This window comes from Pyxicephalus adspersus, chromosome 2, assembly GCF_032062135.1.
Source record: "Pyxicephalus adspersus chromosome 2, UCB_Pads_2.0, whole genome shotgun sequence".
In the NCBI taxonomy this organism is placed as follows: domain Eukaryota; kingdom Metazoa; phylum Chordata; class Amphibia; order Anura; family Pyxicephalidae; genus Pyxicephalus; species Pyxicephalus adspersus.
This window is the reverse complement of record NC_092859.1, coordinates 107,167,219-107,195,110: the sequence shown is the minus strand read 5'-3', so window position 1 is coordinate 107,195,110 and position 27,892 is coordinate 107,167,219. Positions and strand designations below refer to the sequence as shown.

The window sequence follows — 27,892 nt, the reverse complement described above, 5'->3', positions numbered from 1 at the left end:
TTTTTTTTAGTTTAGTGTTTACCTTAAAGTGTATGTGTAAAGCTAACACTTTCATTTATTTTATATAGAATATGGAAGAGTTAAAAACTCCTCTCAGATTTTATTTCTATCTCTGCTGGGGACATGTGCCCTGTTTATTCCATTGTCACAGAGACAAAGAATTAGGGGAAATGCTTAATTTTACAGTTCACCGGAACAAGAGGTGTGGGTAAACTTTGTAGTGGGAACATATGTTCCGATCTCAACTAAGAGCTGAATTCCACATCTGGAACAGAAAGTAAATAACATGGACCAAAAAAATTAAACTTACAGAACATTTAACCCTTTCCTTCACTAGACAAAATTAAAAAAATTAATTCAGATACAATTTTGGAGGTTAAAGAAAGTAATTCACTGTTGCAACAGCTCTTTACTTTTTCCATATTTTTGTAAAGATCCATAAGGACTGAGTCATAATTACTATACATACATAGAACAATATACAATATAATACAAAGAACAGAACAATACAAAGAACAATATACAATATAATACAAAGAACAGTTAAAATAAGACTATTACATTTCTACAACCTGATAATAGCTTTTTTTTTTTTTTTAAATAAAAAAGTGTAATTTACTGGTGCCAGAGAACTTTATACTGCCAGCATCCGTACCTAAACTGTATATGAAGCCAAAACAAAAGAGCCTTCAGTCCTGTTGTGTTTTATTAATGTCAAAATATAATCAATGCATATCAAATATGTGTACAGACAAGCAATCAATGTAATGCATCCATTACTAAATCTAGGTGTTTATGATCATCATCATCAGTAAGCCATCCTTTACAACTCAATGGGTATGTACCCTATGAAATGTCGTAGACTTAGTAAATGGATGCAGTACCTTTTCCATACACATATTTTATATGCATAGATTATATTTTATACTTACATATGATTAATGAATTCTGATATTAGCCTCTTGTAAATAAAAATGAAGGAATACTTTTGGCTGATACTGGGTATATAAGGGTTAAAGAAGATTAAAAAATAATTTTTTTTAAATGATGTCACCTGCAGATTAAATGTCACACCTTTGGATGACATAGGATTTTAACAGTTACATGGTTTTAGTCAATAGGACTTGCAGACAATCTGGATGAGTCATGTCACACAAGAACAGCTGCATTTTGACAGCTCCTCCTGCTAGGTAACTTATAGGTGCTAATAAACTGTTACCAGAGATGGTATTCATATGATTAAGGGACCTAATAGATAACTGACACATTAAAAATGCTTTAGGTTAGCATCAAAATATCCATGATGATTGTGAATGACATAATAATTAAAACGCTGAATGAGCTTTACCTGGATCTGCTAGACAAACATTAGCAAATCAGTTGCTACAGCCTATAAAATGTTTGGCTTCCTTGTCCAGCAGGGCCCAACATGTATGACTTGTCATAAACCATTTAGCAGAGCCTTGCAGACCAAGCTTTTAAATGGAGTATGTGTGTTTTCTGTAATCTGCTGAGAATATCAGGGATGCCTTGTTTTCAATTTAGCAAACCACATATTGGACTTGAGGCTTTTTAGTACCAAGCAAAAAGAAAAGGTAGCAGTAGGAAACAAAGTAGGAAACTTTTTTTTTCTTCAACTAGAAAATGTGGTTTTCATGAGGGAAAAACCATTTAACACTTCACAAAAAATATAGTACACAAATAAATGCACAAACAAATACAATTATGATAACATTTTTTAAAGATAAACCTAAAGCTAAATTTCAGTGAAAAATGTATATGAAGCATAAATGGTGCTTGTCAGCCATATAACCATTTGGTTTTAAACTTTTGATTTGTTTCTTTGTTGCCTATAAATTGTAAAAGGCACCCACAGCTGTCCCATATTCTGGGTTGTAATGTTATGAAAGGTCATGATGGAGAGCAGGGCAGTTCACCATTGTGATGATAGACACTTAGCTCTCCCAGCAGTTAAAGCTGAAGAATTCTAAAAAGAAAAAAAAAATCTCATTTTTACTTTTGCAGATACATCGATCCCTCCAGAGGTTTTCTGGATTACTGGATCTAGATTCCTCCCTTGTCCTAACGCAGAGGAAGCCTTGGGCACAGCCATCTTGTTTGCCCTTTTTCTGCCTTCTGCCTATCTCACCCGATCTCGCACCATGCTGGCGAGAGATCAGGGTGAAGTAGTCTGTGGTAGATGGGAAAAAAAAGTACTGATCTCACTGACCCCCCAAAAAGAAGGTATTAGGTTGTCTACCTTTTTATGTAACATACCATTTTTAGTTTAAGTCCGCTTTAGGAGCTGTGGATGTAGCACAGTTCAACCTCTCCACAAATACAAATTTTAAGGTGTGACAATTACAAGAAATTCCAGGATATGTAGCTTTCAGTCTACTGAATAGCTCACTAGGGCATCATATTTTTTCTGACCCATGTAGCTACCTTGGGGTAAGATCAGGTGTATATACCCCTATTTTTATTTTTTCAGTTACACGTAAAGCTGACATTGACAATGCTTAACAGAATATTCTCCTCAGAGCTGTCTTGATTGGAATTACTACTTGAGTTTGCTTAATTACCAAGCCATTAGGGCAAATGTGTACTGCACCAATTCAGCACCAAACAAATGGTTTGATTTATTCACCAAACTCCCCCTCCCCATATACTCATTTTTCAATTGTTTGCCTATTGCTTCATTTAGCATTCAGAAGCTAAAGTATATACCCAGTACTTTGGAGTAAATATGGAGGGTCCCCATGCTTTGCAACAGCATATAGATTATTGGTTCCCTTTAGCTTACACAGGACCCTGCTTCACTACTTGCAGCTGAATGGAGCAGCAAGAGAGTAATTAAAAGTACAGGAGAGTAAAGTAAAAAGATTTTTTTGTTACTGAGGGGGTCTAAATAAAAATTATCCTCTTGGCTTTCCTGTGTGACTATGGCAGTGCACATTGGTATGAGAATAGACTGATGTAAGGCTATGTTGGCATGAGTAGGTTAGGTGACCTTAAGTATTTTATTTTAGTGTCATTCACATCACTATTCTGGAAGCAGGAGAAGGTTGGCTAGTTAACGTGTATGTGAATTAGACATTACAGACAAAGGGGGGACAATAGTTAAATGGATTTTCTTTGAGTACACAGTACACTAGGAGCTGAATATTCAACAGATCAGATCAACAGATCAATACATCGGATAAAGTATTATTATAAATTAGAGAATACTTACATTGGGAATATGTTGTTGCAGTGCCGCTTACACTGAATCTGTTTAAATGAAGTCTATGTGTTACAACATTTTTCTGTGGTTGAAATAGAATGATGTGGACTTTTGGTGCAAACAGGCATCCTAATACTACAAAACCACTTAAGCTTACAGAAATACACATGGTTGTAGTTTGGACCTAAAAAAAGATAAAATAGCATTATTTTTCTGCCTTCAACTGCAAGGAAAATTTGACAAAATAGAGATATGGTATATCCAGTCTAGAAAAAAATGTTACTTAAAAAATTCAAAAATCCAGAAAGACAAATTTAGGATAATTTCTAATATTCCCCATTATTTTTTCAGTAGACATATTACGACAAACAATTCAATGCTCCAGTAAGAGCTATCTTTCGCTATGTAGTTTTATGAGAACAGAGAGCCAGCAGAGCCAAGCCAGGGTCAATGTGAAAATGTAGTCTAGGATATCTGAGCTATTGCAATCAAAATTCAGAAACAGCCTTGCATATCAAACACAAGGTGTCATATTTTCAGATAATTAATCCTATAACTGAATATTTTCTTTGAAACTCAGATTCACAGGCTTTAGAGGGGTTACTTTTCAAATTAGCTTGCAAAGCACGTTAGCTTGTAAAGCATCCTGAATTTGCTAAACAAACATGTGATAGTAATATGAAGGTGCTTGTCCCTGTCATGTGGCAGTAAGGATACCACCTGCAGGGTCTTGAAATGTAACTCTGCTGCATCTTTTTGTAGTTCTCCTCATTGGCTTCCATTTCACCTTAGAATCAAATTCAAGCTCCTGTGCTTTGCCTTCAAATCCCTTCACAGTTTTTGTCCGGCTAAGCATAAAATGCATATGTAGTAAACAAATATATCTCTCCTTGTGTAAATGTAAAAAATGTAAAATACTATACTTCTTTCTTAGAAGTTCATAGATATTTATTGCATCCTATGCAAAACCATATCAAAGCAATCAAACATATTCATGAACTTACCCTGTAGTCACTTGATGTCACATAGAATATTGGGAGGAATGCAAGCCAGATTATACAAGTTGTATACATTGTAAATCCAATAAACTTGGCTTCATTGAAATTTTCTGGACATTTCCTTGTTTTGAAAGCATATACAGTACATAGTATTACAAGAACAACATCGTATGTTAAAGAAATTAACATACTGGAATCCTTGACATTGCATTTTAGTATTACAGTTTCTCTCTTCTCAGGAAGTGTATATCGTCTTGTTCCAGGATATTCCAACATTAACCACACAGACACAATGACAATCTGAACTGAGATGAGACTTAGACATATGATGACTTGAGACTTAGGGCTGATGAATTTAGGTCTTTGAGCACCTTCTTTAACTCCGCTAAAAATTCTGGCAATGCGATTTGTCTTTGTTAAAAGAGCTGAGTAGCAAACTACAAAAGAGGTCCCAAGTCCCAAGCGACGAAGAGTACAAATGACTGGAGATGGTTTGGCTATGAAGAAAAATGTCATACAGTAGCACATAAATACCCCAATCAATAGAATGTAGCAAAGTTCTCTTCCTGACGCTTTTACTAAAGGAGTACTGTTATGCTTGACAAAAACTCCTCCAACCAGGAATGTACATATCAAGCCAAGACAGGCAATTGTCACTGGTCCGATAGCCCATGCATCTTCCCATTTAATGTAGTCTTCTGGTAGATCATAACAACCATTTAGTTCCGAATTTGGCCATCGCCCTGGGCCACAGTCAACACATGTGAACTCATCTGCCAGGTACTCATATGTTTCGCATGGAATGCAGATCCAACAGCAAACATCTCCTGGTTGCATACTTTTCATTTCATTTGGTGCACATGGGTCACTGCATTGTGAAGTTGGCACCATACCCTTTGACCACTGTATTAAGTCAAAATCCAGTGACAAGGTTTCAGCCCACTGGCCTATTTTTAAGTAGGAGTATTTTCCATTGTTGTACTGGAAATTGAATACATTGTACAGACCAAGTCCATCTCCATATGCATCAAACTTCACATAGCTGTCTGCACTTAGAGGAATAAATGGAGCTGTCAAAAAATACAAAAAAATAGGAATATATATATATGTATTTTTAAACTAATCATTATTTCAATTGTCATATGAATAATACACACATTATTGTTTTTAAAAAATATAAAATATGGACCAAGTAAACCAGTAGTAAACCTGCTTTCTGCACCTTAGTAATTCTATAAATAGCCTAGTGATTGTTATTGTTACTATCAATTTTTTGACAGTTTTTACTGAATATATATATATATATATATATATATATATATACCTTCAGAACTTATTTTATTTGAGGGCTTTTTAGCACTTGTTTATTAATCTCTACAACACACACTTATAGCTAGCAATAATGTAGTTTATTATATTGACATAGACAGACAAAATTTGCATTAGTGTTGCTGTGATTTACCACTGCTGAGTTGCTTTTTTCTGTAGAGCATTAAGAAACATAAAATCCAGAAGAATTGCAGGATGTTATTTTGCTTGCTGTGACCTGACTGGCAATGCTTCACTGTGTGAATCCACTAATGTACAGGTTGTAATCTGCATTTTATTCTGTAATTTAGTACATTTATTTCTAAACACCTTTTCCTCCAAATCACAAAAATCAAGACTGAATGTAAAAAGGTGTTAAAGGTGATGTATAATGGCAAGGACAGGAATCAACATTTTCCTTGTTTAAATCTTTTTTATTAATATAATATATTATTTATAAATAGATAAAGAAATTTTAAAACATTGCATTTTCATAAGCTAGCAGGTAAAAGTACTGTGTACTCTCTAGATTGAGTGTGCTGTAACGCCTTGTGTTTTCAAAGAGACGTAAAGATAGGCAACTTTTGTCTTTTTCAAAACCTGTAGTGCTCTGGGAATCCTATGTTGTATGTTATAAGATTATTTGTCAAACAAGTATGGTATACAAAAACAGATAAGCAACTATTTCAAAGCAAATGTCCTAAAGCAATAATGACATTGACTCACAGCCCTTCCTATCATTTTTATAACTTACTGTAATGAAAAACTGGTAAATAAAAAAAACTTTATTAAAAAGCAGCAACATTTGCCTCCATTGACTATTGAACAAGTATACTAAAAAGAAGTCATATTAGGGTATGTGGTTGGTAAGTTGTATGATGCAAATGAATTGTTGAAATCACTTTCCCGTTTGTGCAGAAATTAATATGCTTGTAGATCCAGGTCAGCTACATGCACTGAGCCCTGAGGCTGCACAAGATAATATGAAGGGAGTTCGCTGGTAAATTGCTAAATTCATGAGAGAAAATGTAAAAAGTTGGTAAATTGTTTTTTCTCCATTAACTTACAGACGGGTATGGGTAACAGAGTGTAGACTGTACATTCAACAAAATGAATTATTCCTGTGCAAGTGATAATTCGTGAAGATTAATGATCTGTGAATGGGATGTTGCTTGCGCGCTTATATACTTATGCTTGGCCAACTCATTCTATGATGGTTCCCTGCTTTTGCTAACATACAGATGTAACACATACCTATTACCAGCATTTTTAGCCATTGTTCTATTTTTGAAATCATTTTTGCAAAAATTGTGATCTTGGTGTCTGATGCCATTTTAAGGTTTTCTGGAATTTTTGAAAATGTTAGAAATGAAACCCTATTGATGAAATCAGCAAAGATCTAGATAATAAATAAATGTATGTTTCTAAACCTAACATTTCACTTGCCTTTATGTCTATGTAAAATATTTTGTATGAAATGTATCCCACAGCTATTGATCAACAATTACCCACAGGCAAACCACAAGATTTCTTTGCAACAGTGCGGCTGTGTGATTACACTCATTGTAGTAAATCAGCTCCAACACTTCTATTGAAAATATTGAAGATTACATTTAATTAGCTAAGAGCACAATAACTACAAAACAGAAAGAAGGAGTGCAAGTAAACAATAAATAAATGCGTAATTAAAGAGCAGAAACAATCAGTGTGTTGGGTGCAGAGAAGTTCATTCTATAATACTGTTGTTAAACTATTTCAATTTGCAAATGATTTCACATCCTCTGGTGATGTGATATTCATTAAATTAAATCCTCCATGATTCAAGTGTGTGCTTGATTTATTCTAGAAGGTATTTTATTACATAAAAATGATGAAAGCTATATTAAAAGCTACTTATTCAGAAAAGATTTATTATATTGTGAACACAAAATGCATCCTGGGATGCCTAAAACTTGTAATAATATTACTAAGAAGGTCTCAATCTGTGCCCGTTTTGTTGGATTTTTAATGCATATATGTATTCTTGAATATATTCAACATTTGTCTAGACCTGTAAGTTAGAAGAAATCAGTAATGCAGCACTCACAAGAGCCCTTGAGATTAATCTCACAATGGAAGCATTGAATTACTAGGGATATATCTAAATATGCTATTATTATCATTATGTTAGAATTCTATTAAGCACAGTCACATGCTAGCACAGAATGATCCTTAGAAAGCAGTACTGCTTATTGTTGCCAATGATTCTAAACATTAAATAGCACTGTATGGGTTACAGCTGATAATGGATTTGTTTGTCAGCTCTTTTATCATCTGGAGAAAAGTTTTGAAGCTGCAGTCATAGGGGAAATAGGGTAGGTGCTATTCATCTGTCGCATTCAGTGTGGGTGCTTTTGGCAGTGGTGATTTGGGTAACTTTATTTCGGTAACAGAAATTTCCTTGTCACAGTGTTCTACCACAGGCTCAACTGTGCTCCCAACTTCTTCCATTTACTGGAACCATTTGCTTGCAGCTGCAGTTGTTGTAGATTGTGGTACTGTTCCTGAAAGTTACTTCCCGCCACACACTTACTTTTCCTCCTCTGGAGGAAGAACTGCACCACAATGACACAGAGCAGAGCAGAACAGAGCAGTTGTCAAATGCTGTGGTTGACTTAACTGCACATTTTGTAATGCTGAAAAGAGTCTGAAAAGAGCCTAACTGCAAGGAAAAATCTAATGGTTACCTTTTTCCTGATTTACAGGTCTGTTCCCCTTTGCACATCATCAACATCCATATAGGATTACACAAGGTTTAATGCTGCCTGTCAGCCATCTCGCCAAGGATGGCAGACAGATTTCTGAAACTCACCCTGGATAAAACGGAAGACATCATCTTTCCCCCTCAAATTCTAAATCTCCCCCTGACATATTTCAAACTCTAACCAACAATGTTATTCAGCCCTCCCCTCAGGCATGTTGTCTTGGTGTCACCTTCGATTCTGCCCTCTCCTTTTCCCCAGATTCAGAACATTTCCAGGTCCTGCCACTTTAACCTTTGCAACATCTCCAAAATCTTCCCCTACCTGTTCCCAGAGACCACCAGACTCCTTGTACACGTTCTTATCATCTCTCGTCTGGACTACTCCAACCTCCTCTCTGGTATTCCACTAACCCTACTCTCTTCCCATGAATGCTGCAGTCAGACTTATACATCCTTCCTACCACTTTTCTTCTGCTGCCTCTCTTTGTCTTCTCATTCCTCTTCATTGGCTTTCATTTCACCTTAAAATCAAATGTAAGCTGTCCTCGAAGAGCTTGTAGGACCTGCCACGTTCTACAGCAATGGAAGCTCTAGTGGTGAAATAAAAACACACCCCTAGCCGCTCTCTTCGCACGTCCAATGACCTACTAATAATGACCTCGTCACTCATGATCTCGTCACATGCACGGCTCCAAGACTTTTTTAGAGCTGCCCCGACTCTCTGCAATGGCCTTCTTCATACTATTCGGTTTGCTCCTACTTTATGCTCATTTAAAAGAGCACTCAAAACCCATCTTGCCTACCCATCCTCTGTCTCTTAAAACCCTGACTACTTCCCATTATTGTGTGATACCTCCCCCACCTCCTAGATTGTAAGCTCTTTGGGTCATGGTCCTCTCTTCCTGCTGTATCACTGTCTGTATCTGTCTGTCGTTTGCAACCCCTATTTAATGTACAGTGCTGAGTAATATATTGACGCTATATAAATGCTGTTTAATAATAATAAAAATAATAACACAAGATAAAGAAAATCCTAAAAGTAAAAGGTTTATTCTAATTTTGGAGTAGTCTACTCCCTGTCACACTCACCTCTTTCTCACTAAAGCACAGGTGCCTCTCCTGTGCATGGGGAAAGTTCTGACCCTGGGGGTTCCTGCTCCTCCAAGTTTTATTAGTTTCACCCATCGCCCCCCTAGTGGCCCTGTCTCCCCAAGCGCCACACGTGACACACTTATCCACTGTGCCTTATGATAACTTTGATTCCTAATTTGTGACTAGAATTCATTCTTTGTGAAAACTTTCGATATAACTAAAGCCATATAGTCATGAAATAATATATTTGCAGTAAAGTATAATAATCAAAAATACATTTAAAAAAAACAGGTATTACTAAATAATAATGATAATGATAGAAATGAAAATGGACTTTTAGGATTTTCCCACTTGTATCAGTGAATTGTGATGCTTTAAGAAAATGTGAAATATTTTCATCTCATATTCCACTTGTTTTTGTATAGCAGTGTCTGAACAGAATAAATATATAAACATCCTTTGGGGGAAAAACACATCTCTCTTCATTTCTTGTCAGCAATATGTTCATGACCAACAAATCTACTTTGAGCAACAGATATAACTTGATGTGACACTTTGTGACCCAACATGTCCACTTTTATCATGACATTGAGATGATTCCTGTCCAAAGGCTGTCAGCTCTTAAGGCCAAACAAATACACTGCAGATACTGAAAAAATAATCTTGTGTCTACAAAGAGGTAATTCTTGTAATAGTAAATGCTGGTGGATTTTGTCATGATTTGATTTGTACTAAACATTTTCAAAATGACCAAGCGAAATTTTGTACTTTTCAGACTTCAGATTTTAAAATATCAAAGAATGTTTAGGCTCTGCCACATATCCTAATGTGAATTGCCAATCTTCCTATATGTATAGGGATGTTTCCCCTTAGGCCTGTGTAACTTTGCACTTGTTTTTTGGCTTTTCTGTAGTACAAGGAATTCTTCTTTAGGCTGTATTCTGGGGCTACTTATGTTGTATATTCTGCCAGACCAAAGGCAGGAGTCAGATGCACAACAGGGGCTTACAATGCATGTTTATTGACTGGTCAATCATTGATACGTTTTTCAGTGAGGTCATCGAAGGAGTGTACATCTGTTACCTTTTGAGAGTATTATAGGCCTGATTTATTAAAACTTTCAAAGACTGCAGAAGATAGACTAAAATGAGAAAATGTGGATGATCCAGCAAACCCAGAATGAATTTCATAAAACCCAGGTTCTCCAATGATATTCCATCTTCACCAGATTTTGAGAGCTTTATTAAATCAGGCCCTATGCCTTATGTCAAGGTTAATCTCAGTTGAGTGTCCTGCTTGCTTTACACAAGGCTTGTTTGGGTGAAGGCACTGCCACAAAAACCGTACCCATCTTCCCATGCTCCCACCTTGTTAAGCTCAACCTCAGTCTCAGCCTGCTCTCCGTATGACTGCATGGACCTTAAACAGCAGATAAAGGATGGATTGTTTATCTAAGGAGGAATCTGAAGACGTCTATTTTGACTCTATGATGTCCCATACCTCCTGAGGAAGCAATTTTGCAGAACGCGTTGAGCACTGAAAACTTTTGAAATAAATTATGTTTTTAGAATTATTTTATGACTAATGATATTTTGGTGCCTTAAAAGTCCAATAACTAACTAGGAAATAAATAGCGTAAAAGCACAGCCTCAGTTTCTGCAAATGTATTTAGCAGCTTGAGGGGAGGAACACCTAGGAGTAACATTAGGGCTAAAGATGGGAAAAACTAATCACCTTCAGGTCATCAGCCGTAGGCTTTGATCACACTTTGTAATTTTTTTGTATAAGAAGAGAATATTTCAAATAAAAAAGTATAAAAAGAATATTTCACTATTTGGTATAATGTTACAACAACATTTATTAAAAAACATGAAGAGCTATGGCCTTCATTTGAAACAATTCATTGCTATACTGATTTAAACAGAATTACATTTTTTTTCAAATACTTCATGATCTCAAGTGTATACTACCAGCACAGGCCTGGAAATCATATTTCAAATGTTTATAATTGATAAAGTATTAAATAACCTGCTTAAATGTGTTTTTCAGGTATCTCCCTGGATTTCAATATGGTATTTTTGGTTGGTCTGAAAATGAACAGGTGCAACTCCCCAGTAGGGATAAGCGAGAATGCCTCTTGCATTCTCGCGAAAATTTCCTTGAACTTGTCATGGGTCTGTGAAATTTCGGCGAACCGATTTCACATCGGAAGATGAAGGAAATCATTACAGGAGGATTCTTAGGGCTGCATTCATTCTTGCAGCCCTGTGAATCCTCCTGTTTGAGATCCCCGACACTAGAGGGTAATTAACCTCTAGTGCTCGGGGATTGCAGACAGGAGGATTCCCAGGGCTGCATGAATGAATGCAGCCCTGAGAATCCACTGCGATCACGGGGCACTAGAGGTTAATGAAACCTCTAGTGCCCGGGGATCACAGTGGAACTGCTGATGAACTCTCAATGGAGAAACTCGGTCAGCTCAGTGACCATGGGAACTGAACTGCAGATGAACTCTCAATGGCGAAACTCCATTGAAGGTTCACCTACAGTCACAGCTGATTGGAGGCATTCGCGTGCCTCCAATCAGCTGTGACCTCAAAGTTCCCACGGTCACCAGGCTGTAATTATCAGCCCGGTGACCATGAGAACTGAACTGCAGATGAACTCTCAATGGAGAAACTCTATTGAGAGTTCATCTGCAGTTCCACTGCGATCCCCAACATAATTATATTCAGGCATCGTAAATACCAGGAAACCCATTTACGTGCACCTCCCCTATGATTCTGCTGGTAAAAAGTAAAGGATTCACCAAAAGAAAAATATTGAAATAATGTACATAGAATAGAAAATCCCTTCAGAATAAAATTTACCAGATGCTCCTCTAGAATCTACTGGGAGATCATCAGTGATGTATTGCTGAGCCTTGTGCTTAAGTAATAAATGACTGGACAAATATTTCAAATGATTTCAATAGTATGCATAGACTGTGTTTTTTCAATAGGCTTTATTGTTTTTAATTCTGTTAGTGTATTTTGCAGGATTTATATTACTCTCATTTTTAACAATAAATTCACCTTTTTCCCATTGTATTTTATATTGCCTCATTTTTTATATAAATTAATTCTTTGTATTTTGAGCACAATGGGACACCTGCCCAGCTTTGCTCCCCTTAATACTTCAATAGTTCATTGTATATCTGCTGTACACAGTGATTTCATATGTAAGCAAGCATTGATTGATTATACTCTGAAATATTCAATCCGCTAAATCTACAAGCAGTAAATCAAACACACAGAACCCCAAACTACTTCCAAATTTGGTGCTAATGTGTTTGGGATTTAATAAATGTTTTTATTTGTAGGTATGGGTTTATTGTTTTTAGGCAGCTGAATTAGTTATATGTTTAAGAACTCCATGGGTAATTCATTACAGTCTTCTGTTTCACAGTATACGCACGATTATTACAGGAAGTTTAGCACAAAAAACAAAGCTACAAATAAAAACTACAATTACCTATTATTTGGAAAATCTTTTTATGGTAATTCATTTTAACATATACCGCAGCCTTTATATCACTTTGTTGCTATAATTAACTAGGCAACATAGGGAGGTACCCAAAATGGAAAACTAGTACACATGGAAAACTCAAAAAACTAAAAACTCAAACTCAAAAAAAAATTTCACCTTTTGTCAGTTTAGTTATTCTAATATATGACAAAAGCCATTCCATTAATTTGGTAGCTCCGAGCATGAATGATTTATTTTTTTTCTTCTCAACATCTTCCTGACTTCAGTTTGTAAATAATGTTCTCCAAGTTGTTGCTCAGTGATGGCGATACCTAACACATGTCCTTCCTTGAGAGTCACCAATTTGAGAGTCCACATTTTGCACTTCACTGATAGCTCTGATCCCCACTGATTACTGAGAACCAGTGATTCTTTTTCCCAGTCATTTGCTCACTATTTCATAAAATTTGCTTCAATACCAAAGTAAGCCTTCAACCTACAGAGGAACAACACTACCACATTCAAGACATGTGTAGTGCCATCTTATTTTATTTTACATATTTAAGACATTTAAGACATAAGAGAAAAATAGCACATTTTTTTTATTATCAGAACAGTGTACACAAATGGTTCTGGTTGTGCAGTTGGAGTATTATAAAAGTAATTATTTGCACCCACCCAGAAAGAGGAACTTAAAGAATATAGAAGGCCTTTATGTGCACTGGTTTAGCAGAGGGCCTTTTGGTTGATTTTAGTCCATCATAACCTGTCTGATTTTAAATTCGACATAAAAATTTCAATACATAAAAATAACAGTTTGTGCTGCTCCCTAAGCCTTTTCGGATATGGCTTATACAGATAAGTGGACCCACTAGGTGGCCCTAAACCATCTGTGTCCTAATGCATTCCTGCTGGGACTCCATAGTCCCAATAGTTTTGGTGTGCTGTTACCTTATATACATATTTATCTTATCACTATTTATGTCAGAGGAAAATAACAAAAGAGTACACTTTATGGTGCAGCATGTACTATAAATATTATTTTTTATGAAATTACTAAACTATCCTGACCAAAAAGCAGCAGCTCACCTAAGCTTTTAGTAATTTGCTGTAGCAGAGCTATGTTTTTACTGTTTTTTTTATGGATACATATTAGGAATTTCCAATGAACAGCAAAAAAATACCCAAGTAGCACCACAGTAAAAGTTTATTTATAGAAAGAATATAAATTCATAAAAATGGTTAGTGCTTGAGAAGAAATAAAGTAAGTGCTGGTTGTTAAATAATTACTTTAGATTTCTTCCATTACAACCTGGAATTTATTGCTATATCCAAACCTAATTTATATAGTATGATAACTGACAATGATTGTTAAGTTGTGGAGGATTTATTTCAGTTTACATTATTTATGCTAAAACTCTTCACAGCAGGACAACTACTTCTGCTGCTTTATAGATGCTCCACTTGGCTAAATTAGTTGGAAAACGGAAGAATTGAAAGCACACTAAAACCACTACATAATTTTATTTCAGATGAACATTTATCTGGTTAGTTGCATTTTATATACATCTGTATAATCTACATGTATAAAGTACACCTGAACCCAAAAGATGAAGATTTACTATGTTATTGATAACATTTAGAAATGTAAAGTGCTTTAACAGTATGATGAACCATTGCAGTCTATTTCCTGGCATGTGCATGTGCCAAGGCATTCCTGTTCGGTATCCATAGAGCTGTATGTCTGTCTTGTTGGAAGTGTTGAGATGAACAAGGAAAGCCCTGCATTTACATGGTGAAGGGAAAAATTGGGAGAATAGGCCTAATAAATTGTTCAATACTTTTGCATATCATTGATTATATACTGTGTGCTGTGATATGTTTGCAGACATGTTATGCTGAGATTTACAGTACTATAGAAAGATTCTTGAGTTTTAACATAGTAGATTCAGACATTCCTTGATATTAAGCTACCACAGCCCACACCGGCTGATATTCCTAGGCACAGACAACTGCTGGTACAAAGCATGTCTTCTATCAAGGATGCAAGCTTTATATACACACTTTTCCAATGAGAAGTGGATTTGTCTTACTTTGTAAATGTTTTGCATTTTACAAAGTTTTATTCCCTGTGTCTGGGAGTATTACCGATGTTAACTATTACTGTGCTGATGGATAAATCTGACTGCTTGGCTATATAATTTCCTTTTCCGCCTTTTTGGGGACAGCTGCCAGAATTCAGTTCCTTTTTAAACACATGATAAAGATTAAATGTTAACTTTAAATTTCTAAAATGAATGATTTTCATCTTTGCATTCTGATGAAAAAAAAATATGCATATATTTAAATGCATTCTTCAGATTTCATGAAACACTCAGAAGTCAGATGTGAACTAAAATGCAAAGCTCCTAGAGGCTGTTTAGTTTTATAAATATAACCGATTAACAAGTGTGCCACAGCTTCTGAAGCTAATAGGCTAATATTATGCAAATTTGCCAATCTCTTAAATCAGACAAATAGAATACTATTATATCTGTGCTATACCTGCCAATGGTTAGTGTTTTCTTTGTGATTACCACCCATGGACCACCATCACCCCTCATTGAAACAACCGAAACAACGCTTAAGAGGTGGGTGGCAGGCACTTCGCCACAGCCATTACCAATCTGATCCACTTCTCCACACCCCCCTTACTTAACCTATCCCCCACCCCTCCCACTTCCACCTGATTCCATTACAATGAGCCAACCACCTTCACCTTTCCTCTGTCGTCTCTTCCTCACTCCTCATCATGTGTCCTTCCATCTACTCCTGTCTTTGGGAATTTGCAAAGCTTGATGTTGTCTGAAAGCCATGCACAGCACGCTGCCAGCCCCTCCCACTATCTGTGATCTGTTTGTATTTCTTGCATGAATGTAAGCCGTGTACCGGGGGCTTTCTAGGATAACATGTACAAATCATACCATCATACATTCCCATTATATTTCAATTGTTTTTTAAACAGGCATATGCATAGTATTAGGTGTAGGGGCTCTTTCACACCACAAGGTTGTCAGCTCCTGGGTGCACAACATACTGCTCCATAAACTGCCCAGATTTGTGTGCGGCCCTGCAAACATCTTTCACTGGTCAGGTGCTTAAATAAAATAATATATATATATATATATTATAGCAAAATACCTGTTTACACTAAATATTCCATAAGGTATCTTTACTATGTCCTGATCATTAGATATCCATGATTTATGACTTGGAAAATTTGGGATTACAAAGCAAATCATCAGTTTGAGATTGCATGTGACAGTTGCTTAAAAATTTCAAAGGTGTCCTCTGGCATACAGCTTCATTTACTTACTGTTCCTGGAAAGGCCATACAATGTGATGAGCAGAATGACTGGTGTGTATGTTGTCTTGAAGATTTTATCTCATGGATGTGTATGGCTGTGGGGCTGGTGCCAAAAACACTATGGCATCCCCAGGGGTGAATGGATGTCAATGTAATTGGTTTATTTATGTATAGACTTACTGAAGAAGCTGAAGCCAGACCATTATATACGTGTGACATGCCATTTCTTATCTGGGTGAAGAGTATCCTCTGGCTATCAGTCAAGTTTGAAGTGGGAAAAATGAATTGAGAGGGCTATACATTCAAAGTCATCTGTACTGTTTATGTTCTATTTCTGCATGAGCTATAAAAGTAAGAAATATCAGAGAAAAAATAAACTTGTATTAATTGGAAAGTTTAAACATCATGAAAGATTAAACATTACAGGGTGCATTGCCAAACAGTTGTGATACAACTGAAATGAATAGTATAGTGAATTCAGAAGTAAATTATTAAATTCAAATAATTGTGAAAAACACTATTGCTTCTTTTTCCTGACTTCTGCAACAACACTTTAATAGCTGTGTATCTAGAAATAGATGCTTAGACCCAACTGGAGTTGGGGTCTAGATGGATATTCATTATGATAGCACTAATCTTCCAATTCTATGTGTGTTATAGAAAGCTGGAGCTGGTAAAAACTCTGTTGGTCTTTAAAGAACATTAAATTATTTTGCAAAGAGTCTTGTATAATTTTCACATTTTTGTTATTGTATTGAAAATAGATTTGCACATTGTGCACTAAAGTGAGAATCCCGGTAGCTCAGTGCAATTACTTTCTCTATTTCATAGAGAGTGCATTGTTTCGAATAAGCTGATGTCTAGAGGTGGTAAGATAGTTGGTATCAGAGTCAATTATGTTTAGTTTGGAGCTATTACAACCCTAGACAACATTCCTGACATCAACGAAGCTCTCTGTAGAAGACAGATACAGGTGCACCAATGCAGTATTTTTGCCTGCATGTGAACTATTCAAAATTGGAATTTATGATTGAAGGATTTGAAAAGTGTCTTGCTTGGGATCATCCAGCGGTCCCATGATGCACACCATCTTTTATAGAGGGCTGGATGATCCTGAGTGCAAGCAAGAATAAAATCTGAGATTGGATATCCAATGCACAGACAACAGTGCACACGCTGAGGATGGTCCAATGACAGGCTGCCACATTGGTTTGCTTGTTTCCGTTGTCTACAGAGAGCTGCAGCCAGCATCAGTAATGAGAGTGTAGCCTTGTACAAAATACAGCGCATAGCCCAAGGCACCATTTTCTGTTAGGGGCAGAGCTTGGAGTCCAACTATAGGGACAGCTATAAAGTCATATTATTTACTCCCCATATCCAAAACATTTCCAGGTCCTGTCACTTTCAGTAATTTTGCACTAAGTACTTTACTTGCAGTTTGTAATTCAAAATAATCCTGGTTTCCATATTGTTAAAAAAAAAAAAAAAACTTGGGTGGGCAGCTTAAACCAGAATTTTCTATCATTACAGCAGTATTATAAACACAGTCTCTGCTTCTGAGATAAATGAATTATCTCAATAATCTCTAGTAGTCATAGGATTATTAAAATATTGGGTAATGAAATTAAAACACAATATTGTCTGCAGCTGTTTCAGCTCCATAGACAAAAATATGATCTCCAAGTGATCAGATCCTCAGGTGAACTTTCCATCACCCGGTATTAATGTCCATTGAGTAGATGTTGGGTGATCACCCACAGCTAGCTATGAGGCAGTTGGCCAGCCGCAGCAGCAATTATCTCTGTTGCATTGGCAGAGATCACATCTAATTGGGCAAAACCATCCAATCAGTTGAATCTCCTGTGATGGCAAAGTCACCGCTTTCCAAAAAGCAATCATTTGCACGCCGAGCTCTCAGAAACTGTTGTCTTATGAAGCTAAAATCCTCCTCATTATCTAGCAATCTCTGCACTTTTACAGTCACTCTGACTGAGGATTTCTGCATTAAACATTTAGGAAAGGAAATCGTGTTGCCAATAACAACTGGTGAACAAAAATAGTTGTTAGGGGAACAAACATTTTGCTTTTTTCTGTTTGTTTGCATGTGTTATTACATTCATTTATTTTACATTTGGTGTACCTCACATTAACATTTCAGTTGTTGAATCTCGACTGCTGCTGCTAGATGGCATCATTTTCCAAGTATTTCTTTTTAAATGAGTTTATTTCCTCTTACGCAGAGTCAAGATGCAGTGCTGACCTTACATCAGTTATTCGGTTTGAGCAAGTTCCAGCTAATAGGTTTAATAGTCAAATCACATATAAAGAAAAAAAGATAAAAAATGATCATGAACTTGCTCCAAGGCAGTCTTATGTGGCTTGTAAATCACTAGCTGTTGTATTACAAGTCCCAGCATACCTGAAAAACCTCCTGAAGTTTACAAAGTCTGTTTAGACTACAAGGAAGTGTATAAACTTTCAAGATAGAGGTCTCTTAAATTAAAATTCTATTCATATAATCCCAAAATTCCAAACACTTTGGTCTTTCTTGAAAACATTCTGTTTAATTTATAATTTATACCCACAAGAGATTTAAAAAAATGAAAGGGTTTACATCAGTACAGCTTCGCATTAATTTTTAGTTTTCACTTTCATATGGCAATGTCAAAAAAAGGTAATTTTTTTGTATTTATTATAGGCAAACATAATGTTTAGGAAACAGCTGAGGAAGAGGACACATTATACTGCAATTATAATTTAGAACAGTAAAGGGGAGTTCTAATTTCTCTATTTTGTTAACCTGTCACAAATTGTATTTTTTTAAAGCAATTTTCATTTTAGTTTGTATGAGATATACAGATACATAGACCGTAGAGAGAAGAAAAAGAACATTGTAGCCTTGGGGAGTTTAGGCAGTTACCTAAGGAGTTTTAGGCAGTTAACTTAGAAAAATGAATTATCACTGGAAATAATTAATTTAGCTTAATAAATGCGCTGAAAACGCACGTTGCAAAAAAACAAAACAAAACAACAAAAACAAATGCAGGGAAATGGTAAAAAAAACTATGAATATTACATGAACATGATTGGATGTGAGCAGAGCTTCTCTTCATTCACTTAGCTAAGGAAGTACAGAAGATAGTACATGTGTTTGCAGTGTTTGGGACATCCATCTGAAAATACTGATCAAATAAATTGGCCCAATAAAGTACATCCATGATTCTGCTTGTATATTAAGCCTAACCCAAACAATCAGCAGAAGTAAAAATTGTAAGGTTTGGCACTGCTCCAGCATAGTACCCCTGCTAAAAGATAACAGCCTGGTACACAAGCTGGTTTCTCTGTAGCAAGAAAAATGTCCGACATGCAGACTTCTGGTATTATATTACTTAAATGACATAACAGGAATGAGTTAATACAATCAATAGTATACATAGAGGTGACAAAGGACTTTTATGTAATCTGGCTATGGTTACTGTATATGAAATTCATTGCACTAGTTAACTAATAAAGAAGTGAGAGCTGGAAATCACCCATAATACCTGCACTGTTTTACTGCATTCAGGGCCAGATTTCTCACAAGGCCACCTAGGTCATGGCCTGACATTTGTACTTCTTTGTGGCTTTAATATTATCAATAAAATAAATAAAAGTGCATAGCATAGAGCTATCCTACTATCATGGCTCCCACCAATGACTGTCCACTATTATCATGGCCATCCTCCCATATTCACCCCTCAAGCACAAGCTAGCTGGCCTAGGGGAGAAAAAAAAGTATGAATCTGGCCCTGGCTGCATTACATTACAAAAACAGTATGAAATGTACTAGGGGAGTGAGCAGTGGAATGTTGTGCAGACCAAAACTTGCTGAAAGTCTAATTGTTGGTCTGCTAGGGTTGTTGGCAACCATTTAGTAAATGGCTGCCTTAAAGCGTACCTAAACTTAGATTTTTTTACTTTATATAAAAGGTGGACAACCCTTTTATTTAAAGTAATTTTTTTTTTTTTTTTTTAAGTGAATGAATAAATCCTAATTAAATCACAGTTTGGCATATAAGGCCCATGACAAGGAGAACCTGGGAAATCTTTAGACTGTTGCTCTCATTGACCGTCGCACATTTGCCAATTCCAAATGCCAGGTAAAAAGGGTATCTAATGTCTCTTTGTTGTAGGATTGTAGGATTAGGAAAAACCTCAGGAAAAGGCACATGCAATGCCCACTCTTCCCTTTTACTAGTAACAAACATGGAGACAAGGATTGCTCCAAGTGCAAACATACATTTTCATACATGAACTATTTGCACAAACCATCAGCAGCTGTCCAGTATCTCTGCATACTATTAGACAACAATCTACCTTTATTAGAGCTGACATTTGGATTTGTGGGCAGAAGGGGAACTTCTGTAGTGCTCTGGTTCTTCTAGATCAGTGTTCCTACTTGATAAACAGCACAGACACTGAACATGTTACACGTTTACCGAAATTTAGTGGTTTATGTTGCTAAATGGAATAAATCTTAGTAAAGTGCAAACAGCTTCACAAATATACCAATAGTCAGCCGATTTAAATTATGATCAGTAAGCCTATAGGTAGCTTGTGCCTGTTAGGCTATGTTTAGACTAGCATACTCCTGGGTACCAAGCAATTTCAATTTCAATGCTAAACAATTTTAGAAAGTGCTACCACTAATGTTGTTTATCACAGTGGTAGCACTTTGAAAAAAAAGTCTGAATTTACAGGCACAAGCTACGTGTAGGCAACAGACTCTTCACTAACGTGGGGTTTATGTAATATGTAAACACAATTAACTTATTTACTGATTCTGGTAAATATATCATATCATATATCAGGGGAATTTTTATTATATTTTTTGAAATATTTGTTTAGTATTTTGTCTATTTTGTCTTAGCAGATTTACAGGCATTTGTTGCAGGGTCATAGTAACTAGCCACAAGTCATCTTTGATTTTGCTATAATAACCAAACACCGAATAGCAGCTAAATATTGCCATACTCTGCACATTCATAGACTAAATATTCTAACATTAATACTATAAATAATAATAGAGTAATTGAATGTGGAGATTAAGAAAGAAGGTCACAAATTAGGCTAAAGTAATGTGATGAACTATTATAGATACAGATTTTGTCCTTTTAAATAGATGTTTTTTACAGGATAAGACAGTCAACCAACATTATCTTAGCAAAGTGCGAACACAGAAAAACCAATGAAAGTTTTGCTGGTTCACAAATATTGTCTATAGCATTTATTAAATGAGACAAGATACGACAAAATATACACAGTCGACTCTTTAACGTCTACTGAATGTCACTTGGATGAAAGAAAGAGACAGAATGCAAGCGCTGCCTCAAATGTCCTTTTCTGAACTTGAACAGTACAATAGGTGTAGGAGGTGCTAGTGTTAGATAGTGATGGATGAAAAGAAATATTCTTGAAAAAAAATTTGATATGTATGTTTCTTTGCCAGTTCAGCAATCACTTGAGACCTCAAAGTTCCAGATGAAAGACTCCCATATGCCAGCACAAATTGTTAACCAGTAAGGCACAGTACAGCTTCAGGACACAATGTTTTCAACTTTCTATGTGATCTTCAAATCACTGACCAGACTGACACGGGTTTGAATCTGATTTACTGCCAAACTCACTGCTGTATCGGTCTCTGTATATAAAGTGGAAATACTTTGTTGTTGGCCTAGTGCAGCTTTCAGACCGAAACTCAATACAGAATGACTTTCTTGAAGGGAGGAAGAGGAAGTTTTAATTAGATAAACTCCATTGCAAAAGGCAAGCCACTCATTTATTAGCAATTAGGATAATAAAATATTGTGGCTCCCCAATGCCTAATCTGAATTTAAAAGCCTTTTTCTAATTTACAGTGGACGCACAAGCAAATGTGGCATTTAATTTACAAGCTACATAAACCCAATTTTTTTAGAAAATATTAACAAACTAACGGTGACTGCAATACCCTGAAATCATTCTGTCTCCTTGCTTTTAGCTGAACAGCAAGTAAATGAAGCCTTTTGTTACAGTCATGTAGGTAACAGTGTTTGATGTACTGCATTACCAAGTGTGTAATTATTCAATATGTTTAGGTGTTTGTGTTTCCTTCAGGAATTATGTTTTCCACTGCAACTTTGAAAACATGTAGTTAGGTTAATTTTCTTCGCTATATACTGTGATTGGCAAGTGTGGTAAAATAAGCTGCACAATTTGCAGTGTAGGCTGATAAGTGCAGAATAGATGTATGCAAATAGTAATCAAGAGTAATCAAGATTGTTAAAAAGTAAAAAAAAGCAAAAAAAAAAAAACAAGAAGAAATACAAACCTGCTAGAAAAAGATGCACTATACTTCTTTTTTAGTGCAGGCTTATTCAAATTTTGATAGTGTGTAGAATTTTTGTTCCCCCACAACTTACTGTTGTTTTCTACATCACTATAGGCCATACATCCAATTGGTAGAATACCTACTATGGCTGAGATGCTGCTAGGAGGAGTTTAAAGAAATGTCTTTCAAAAATGTATATTGCATTTCTCACCCTAGATGAAGGTTAAGTGAAACGCGTTGGGCCAAGCTTCACCTGCGTGTAATGTCAGCCTGTCCCAATATGAGCTATTATGTGTTTGGTGGAGTTTGTTTCTGATACTCAGAGTGTTATTTTTTTAATGTTTAATGTTTTAGTTGAAGCTTTTATGTACGGGAATATTGGAGTTTGCTGCTAAACAAGATGTGAAATCCTCTGTGTTTGATCAACAAGGGATGCTTGGGATCAAATTGATTATAGGACTTTGGGGGTTTTACTATACCCTCCCCAGCTTTCATCCAAGCTATCATTGGTTTTCTTCAAGGAGTGCCTTTTGGAGACTGAATAACCCCAAGCGAAATATGTAAAGGTGGTTTAATGGTCCCCTGCATTTGTTGAGTTGTGCCTTACCTGGGGGAATTGCTACTAGGGGCACTGTCTGGGATTTTACTTCAACATTTATTTCTTACTGTTTATTACTGTTTATTGAATGACTAAGACATTGGGCACAGAGTCATTTTAATGATTTTATTTAGTTCCTTTGAGAGGACATACTCCACTTTTTTGATAATAGATCCACCTTGTGTGCAATTGTATCATTTTTTCTTATAGCATGCCCCTTTGGTTAGAAGGTAAATAACTCTACGTAAGTGACACTGTGCTGACATTCTGTTGATCTGTGTTTTGTAAACTTCTACCACTGTTAAATGAATATTCCCCCACAGTTGTCAGATTACCAGGTATTAGTAGACACCTCTGACATAAGGAAGGAAAGCCCAGATCCTACTAACATATCAACCTCTACACATAAGAACAAAGCAGAAAAAGGCATAGTAAGTCACTGAAGGATAAAAGATCATCACAAATCCCAGAGGTTTGCTCCTCATTTGAAATCATATAACTTCTCTCTCTTTCTGAACATCCTTTATTTATTTCATTTTATTGAATAAAATCCTAAAGTACCTACATAGAAAACTCACTGTAATATTTATATGATTGAGAGTAATAGTAACAGAAAACAGCATATTCAACTATCTATTCATGAACAACAAATTGTCTATCTCAGGCCTGCCCTGAAGGTGTACCAACACATCAAAAAAATGTACATCGGAGGTGTAAATACATTGTGAATATTTTGCTGTCTAGGGACCAAGCTCTTTGGGACACATGCCACATGTAACAAAAATGCTCATATTCCAGTAATAGTAAGAATGGCGTTAGCAACAGGTCAATTCTAGGCCATTGACTTTGCTATTGTTACACAAGATGACACTCAATCCCTCAGAGCTTTATATACTCTTTGAAATAACCAAAATTTTAGAAATAGCAATTTTATAATATTATATATATATATATATATATATATATATATATATATGGAAATTTGAATGGGACAGGAACTGTGAAATGATTTCAAGGCAAAGCAGAGTAGCTTTTATTTGATCCTAATTGCAAATGGCGGTCAGTGTAAGGATTTGCAAAGAGAAGCAGAACTTGAGGTATAGTGTAAATGAAGAAGTCTAGCTCCAGTGTTCATGATAAAGTCTCAAAATCAATCTTACTTTTTAAATATAAAAAAATAAATGTGATCCAAAATATTATATTGATTTATGCAGACAGTGCAAACAATATTTGTATTTTTCCTATTTCCAGGATATAATGTCTTCTCTACAAATCAGTGCAATACATATTCAGTGATCACATGAATGTTCAGATTCACTGTAGCCCTTGTTGCTCTCTTTATAGGTACATAGAATACATTACAGTATACTATGCTGTATTCGAATGAGAAGGCATCTGAAAGATAATATTCATTCAAAAGCGAAAATTGGCTGTTTTTTCACCATTGATTTTCTGTGCGTATGTGAAATACTTGATGCAGGTCTTTTGCCTTTGGCATGATAATTATTTTTCTTGATGACCTAAGCTACATTATTGTTTTGTGATCTTGGTTAACTAGCAATTTCAACTCAGCTTTATTGATACAATTCCACATCACTTCTGTCTGACCTTTTCGTGACTCATAGTACCGGTGCTTGATGTGAAACTTTAACATGATGCTAGGGTGAAAAGCACTCAGCTTACTCAGCGTACATAATGATTTATCAAAATATCAAACATCTATCTTAATATAGCCTTTAATGTTACACCAGTGAATCTGCTAGGTTCGGAAAATGGTCAGGCTATCTTATTAACAATGATTATGGAACCATGACATTCTAGCCCAAATAAATACAGTCCTAACAAAATAGATTGTGTGGCCCATTTCAGGTATATCTTAGTGATTATGAAATACAGTCAATATATGTAAATAAATGTAACAAAGCTCATTATAGTTGCTGGATATAATGAGCATTGTGTAACTGCATGTATTATTTCCCTAACAGAACCTTGTCTTATGAGACATTCACTTATGCAGACCAGAAGATACAAATCTTTAATCATCCTGAGAGCGTGAATTCAAAGTAACATCCTGAACTTTGAAGTGTAAATACAGTAGATAAAATTTATCAGAACACTTATTTTTATACCTCCATCTGTATTCTTACATGTTTTTATATATAGACTTGCCATACCCTTATATTATGAGCTACTGTAATTTATGGTTTCTTAAACAATGGAAATTATGTAAAAACTCAGATGTTCTGTCTGTAAATTATTATGTGTAAGCATTAGCCTATAGAACTAATTTGTGCATACTTGATGCTGCTTGTGGTTGAACCCTGGCCTTCTGTGGTTGCTAAACTGTTACCTTGCATGGATGCTGACCTGATCTTTGCTTAGTGATAACTACAGATTCACTGCAGCTTAATGTCCCCTTTGCCTCAATATTGTGATTCATGCCATTGTCCCGCGTACTGTCTTCTCTCAAACTATTGCTGTAAAGCTATTACTATTATGACTTTGGCTTTGACTTTATCCTTCTAGATTGCCTACTAAGCTCCTGAATACTCTGCCTGCTGAGGGCTCCAGGTACTGGATCCATACTATGTCTGCAGAATCCTGACATAAATGCTTATTAGGTGTATTAACCTAGTATAAATAACTCTAAAATAAATATATTATGTGCATGACCCATGCAATCATTGGCCTGAGGCAAATTGTCTTGGAAAAGTTTTAACCTGTACAAAGCTTGAATCATATTATTGTAGTGCCAGTATGACACTATGTCAATATGCTGTCAGCTGGAATGGCATTGTCAAAATTACCCTTTTCAGCTGTGGTCTGATGACTGTTTTCTCTGCCATCTGGTAAGCATAGCAGGGAGCTGTACATGTGTAGAAGTAGCACTGCAATATCACTTCCAGTGATGTCATAATCAGCTTCTGCACTATATTTCGAATCACCCCTTTCAACAAGCCATGATCGCAATTTTTTATTTATACTCACCTGTCCTCGCTTCATCACAGGTACAACCATGTTCATTTTGTCTCCATGTGTCGGATCTTGGCCCTTATTTATTGGCCAGTCCCAGCAGCCATTGAAAGGATACTTGACATATCCTGCCATCCTTAATAAGCTGTGCATGGGCAGCTCACTGTACTTTTTAAAAAGATTGCAAACTGGGGTGGTAAATATGTTTTATTGCAGAATGGACATTGCTTGTCCCTTCTGCAATAAAAATCTATTATTATAAAATTATAGTTCCACTTTAAGTGACTACTCTTTAAGGTGCCCCTTAAAATGTCAGTTACCAGAAAGAAGATTTAACTGTAAAATGCTCTATACTTACCTTTCCAGCAACTTGTATTTTTTAACATTGTGATGCTTCTCCCCAGTGACTGCAAGTTTTCCAAAATCCCTGGGATCATATATAGTGCACACATATAGTATTAGTTGTTCATAGTTTTTTGTGGTAGTATTGTGCTTTTTAATTATATTATTATTCATTTTTAACTACAAAAATATATATTACATAACCTTTTTTCAAGGAGTTTTTTATTATTTATTTTTATTTCTCTTTTTAACATTTTGATTACTTCAAAAATCGTGGATCAGAGGTAGCACTATTGCCTTTGCAGTGCTGGGTCCCAGGTTCAAATCTCAGGCAGGACACTATCTGCATGGAGTTTGCAAGTTCTCCCCTTGTTTGAATGGGTTTCCTCCCACATCCCAAAAACATGCATTAAGGTTAATTTGCTTCCCCTCAAAATTGTCCTTAGACTACATTAAAGAGAGGCCTGCAGCAGGGAATATGCAAGGGGCTACATGACAGGTGTGCTTGTGCTGCGCTGAAAAAGGGGGGAGGGAGTAGGAGGAAGATTGAATTTCAGTGGGAAGGAGGGTTGGAGAGAGGTTAGGGTTGAAAGTTTAAGGGGTGGAGTTGTTAGCAGATAAAAGGATAGGGGAACGGAAGTTCAGCACAATTTTTGGGAGAGCAGAAATTTTGCAGGTAGGCATTATGGAGTCTATTGATGCCTTAATGCGGAAGCTTAGGGCTGCGGCGGCCTCACAAGGTGAGGCTTGGCTGTGGGATAGAGTAGCGGAAGCGGTTGGGGGGCCCCTAGGGATGAACAGCAGGATAGGTTAGAGGGGCTGCAGCCTCGGAGAGCTAGGGCTCTGGTGAGCATGAGCCCAGAACCTTTTTCCAGAACTCAGCGCCACTCTGGGAGCCCCAGCAGGGACCCTCCTAGCAGGTCAGCCGGGCACCGTTTGCCTAGGTCTGGGCCGGGTCTAGGGAGGAATCCCCGTCGCCGGTGGAGTTCTGGTGTGGGAGCTGCGGCTGCCAGGAAGTGTAGACCCCACTCAGACCCAGGTGAGGCCTTGAGAGGGGAGGCCTCACCTGTGGCTGCCACCCTGCGGCCTATGGGGAGAAGAAAGGCAGTGAGAGAAGGGGGGGCTGTGGCTGGCAGGGGGCACAGCCCCCATTTGCAGCAGGATGGGGTCAGGGAGGGTTTGGGGGGTCAGGTGCGCCCGGTCTGAGCGCACCTGGGTGGCGTACTCGGCGGTTTGGGGGGAATGGGAGGGCCTGTGTACACAGCTGGAAGTTGGGGGCACCGAGGGGGATGCGGTACATGTTTTATTGTATTGGTTAGTTAGGGAATTTGCAAGGGGTGTGTCGGTGGCAGCGGTTAACAGGCTGTTAGCGGGGATGGCGTTTTGGTTCAAGGGGCAGGGATGGCGGGATGT

The 27,892-nt window shown here is 36.6% G+C and overlaps 1 protein-coding gene across 1 annotated transcript in view; it reads right to left on the bottom strand.

The window, feature by feature from the left end:
* Positions 1-27,892, bottom strand: part of GRM3 (glutamate metabotropic receptor 3) — a 47,710-nt gene that overhangs the window by 4,167 nt on the left and 15,651 nt on the right. The window contains exons 3-4 of the mRNA XM_072401746.1: positions 4,228-5,291; positions 3,233-3,407 (exon numbers count right to left, since the gene is read on the bottom strand). Coding sequence (XP_072257847.1) covers positions 3,233-3,407; positions 4,228-5,291 — 1,239 coding nt within the window. The remainder of the gene's footprint in view (positions 1-3,232; positions 3,408-4,227; positions 5,292-27,892) is intronic.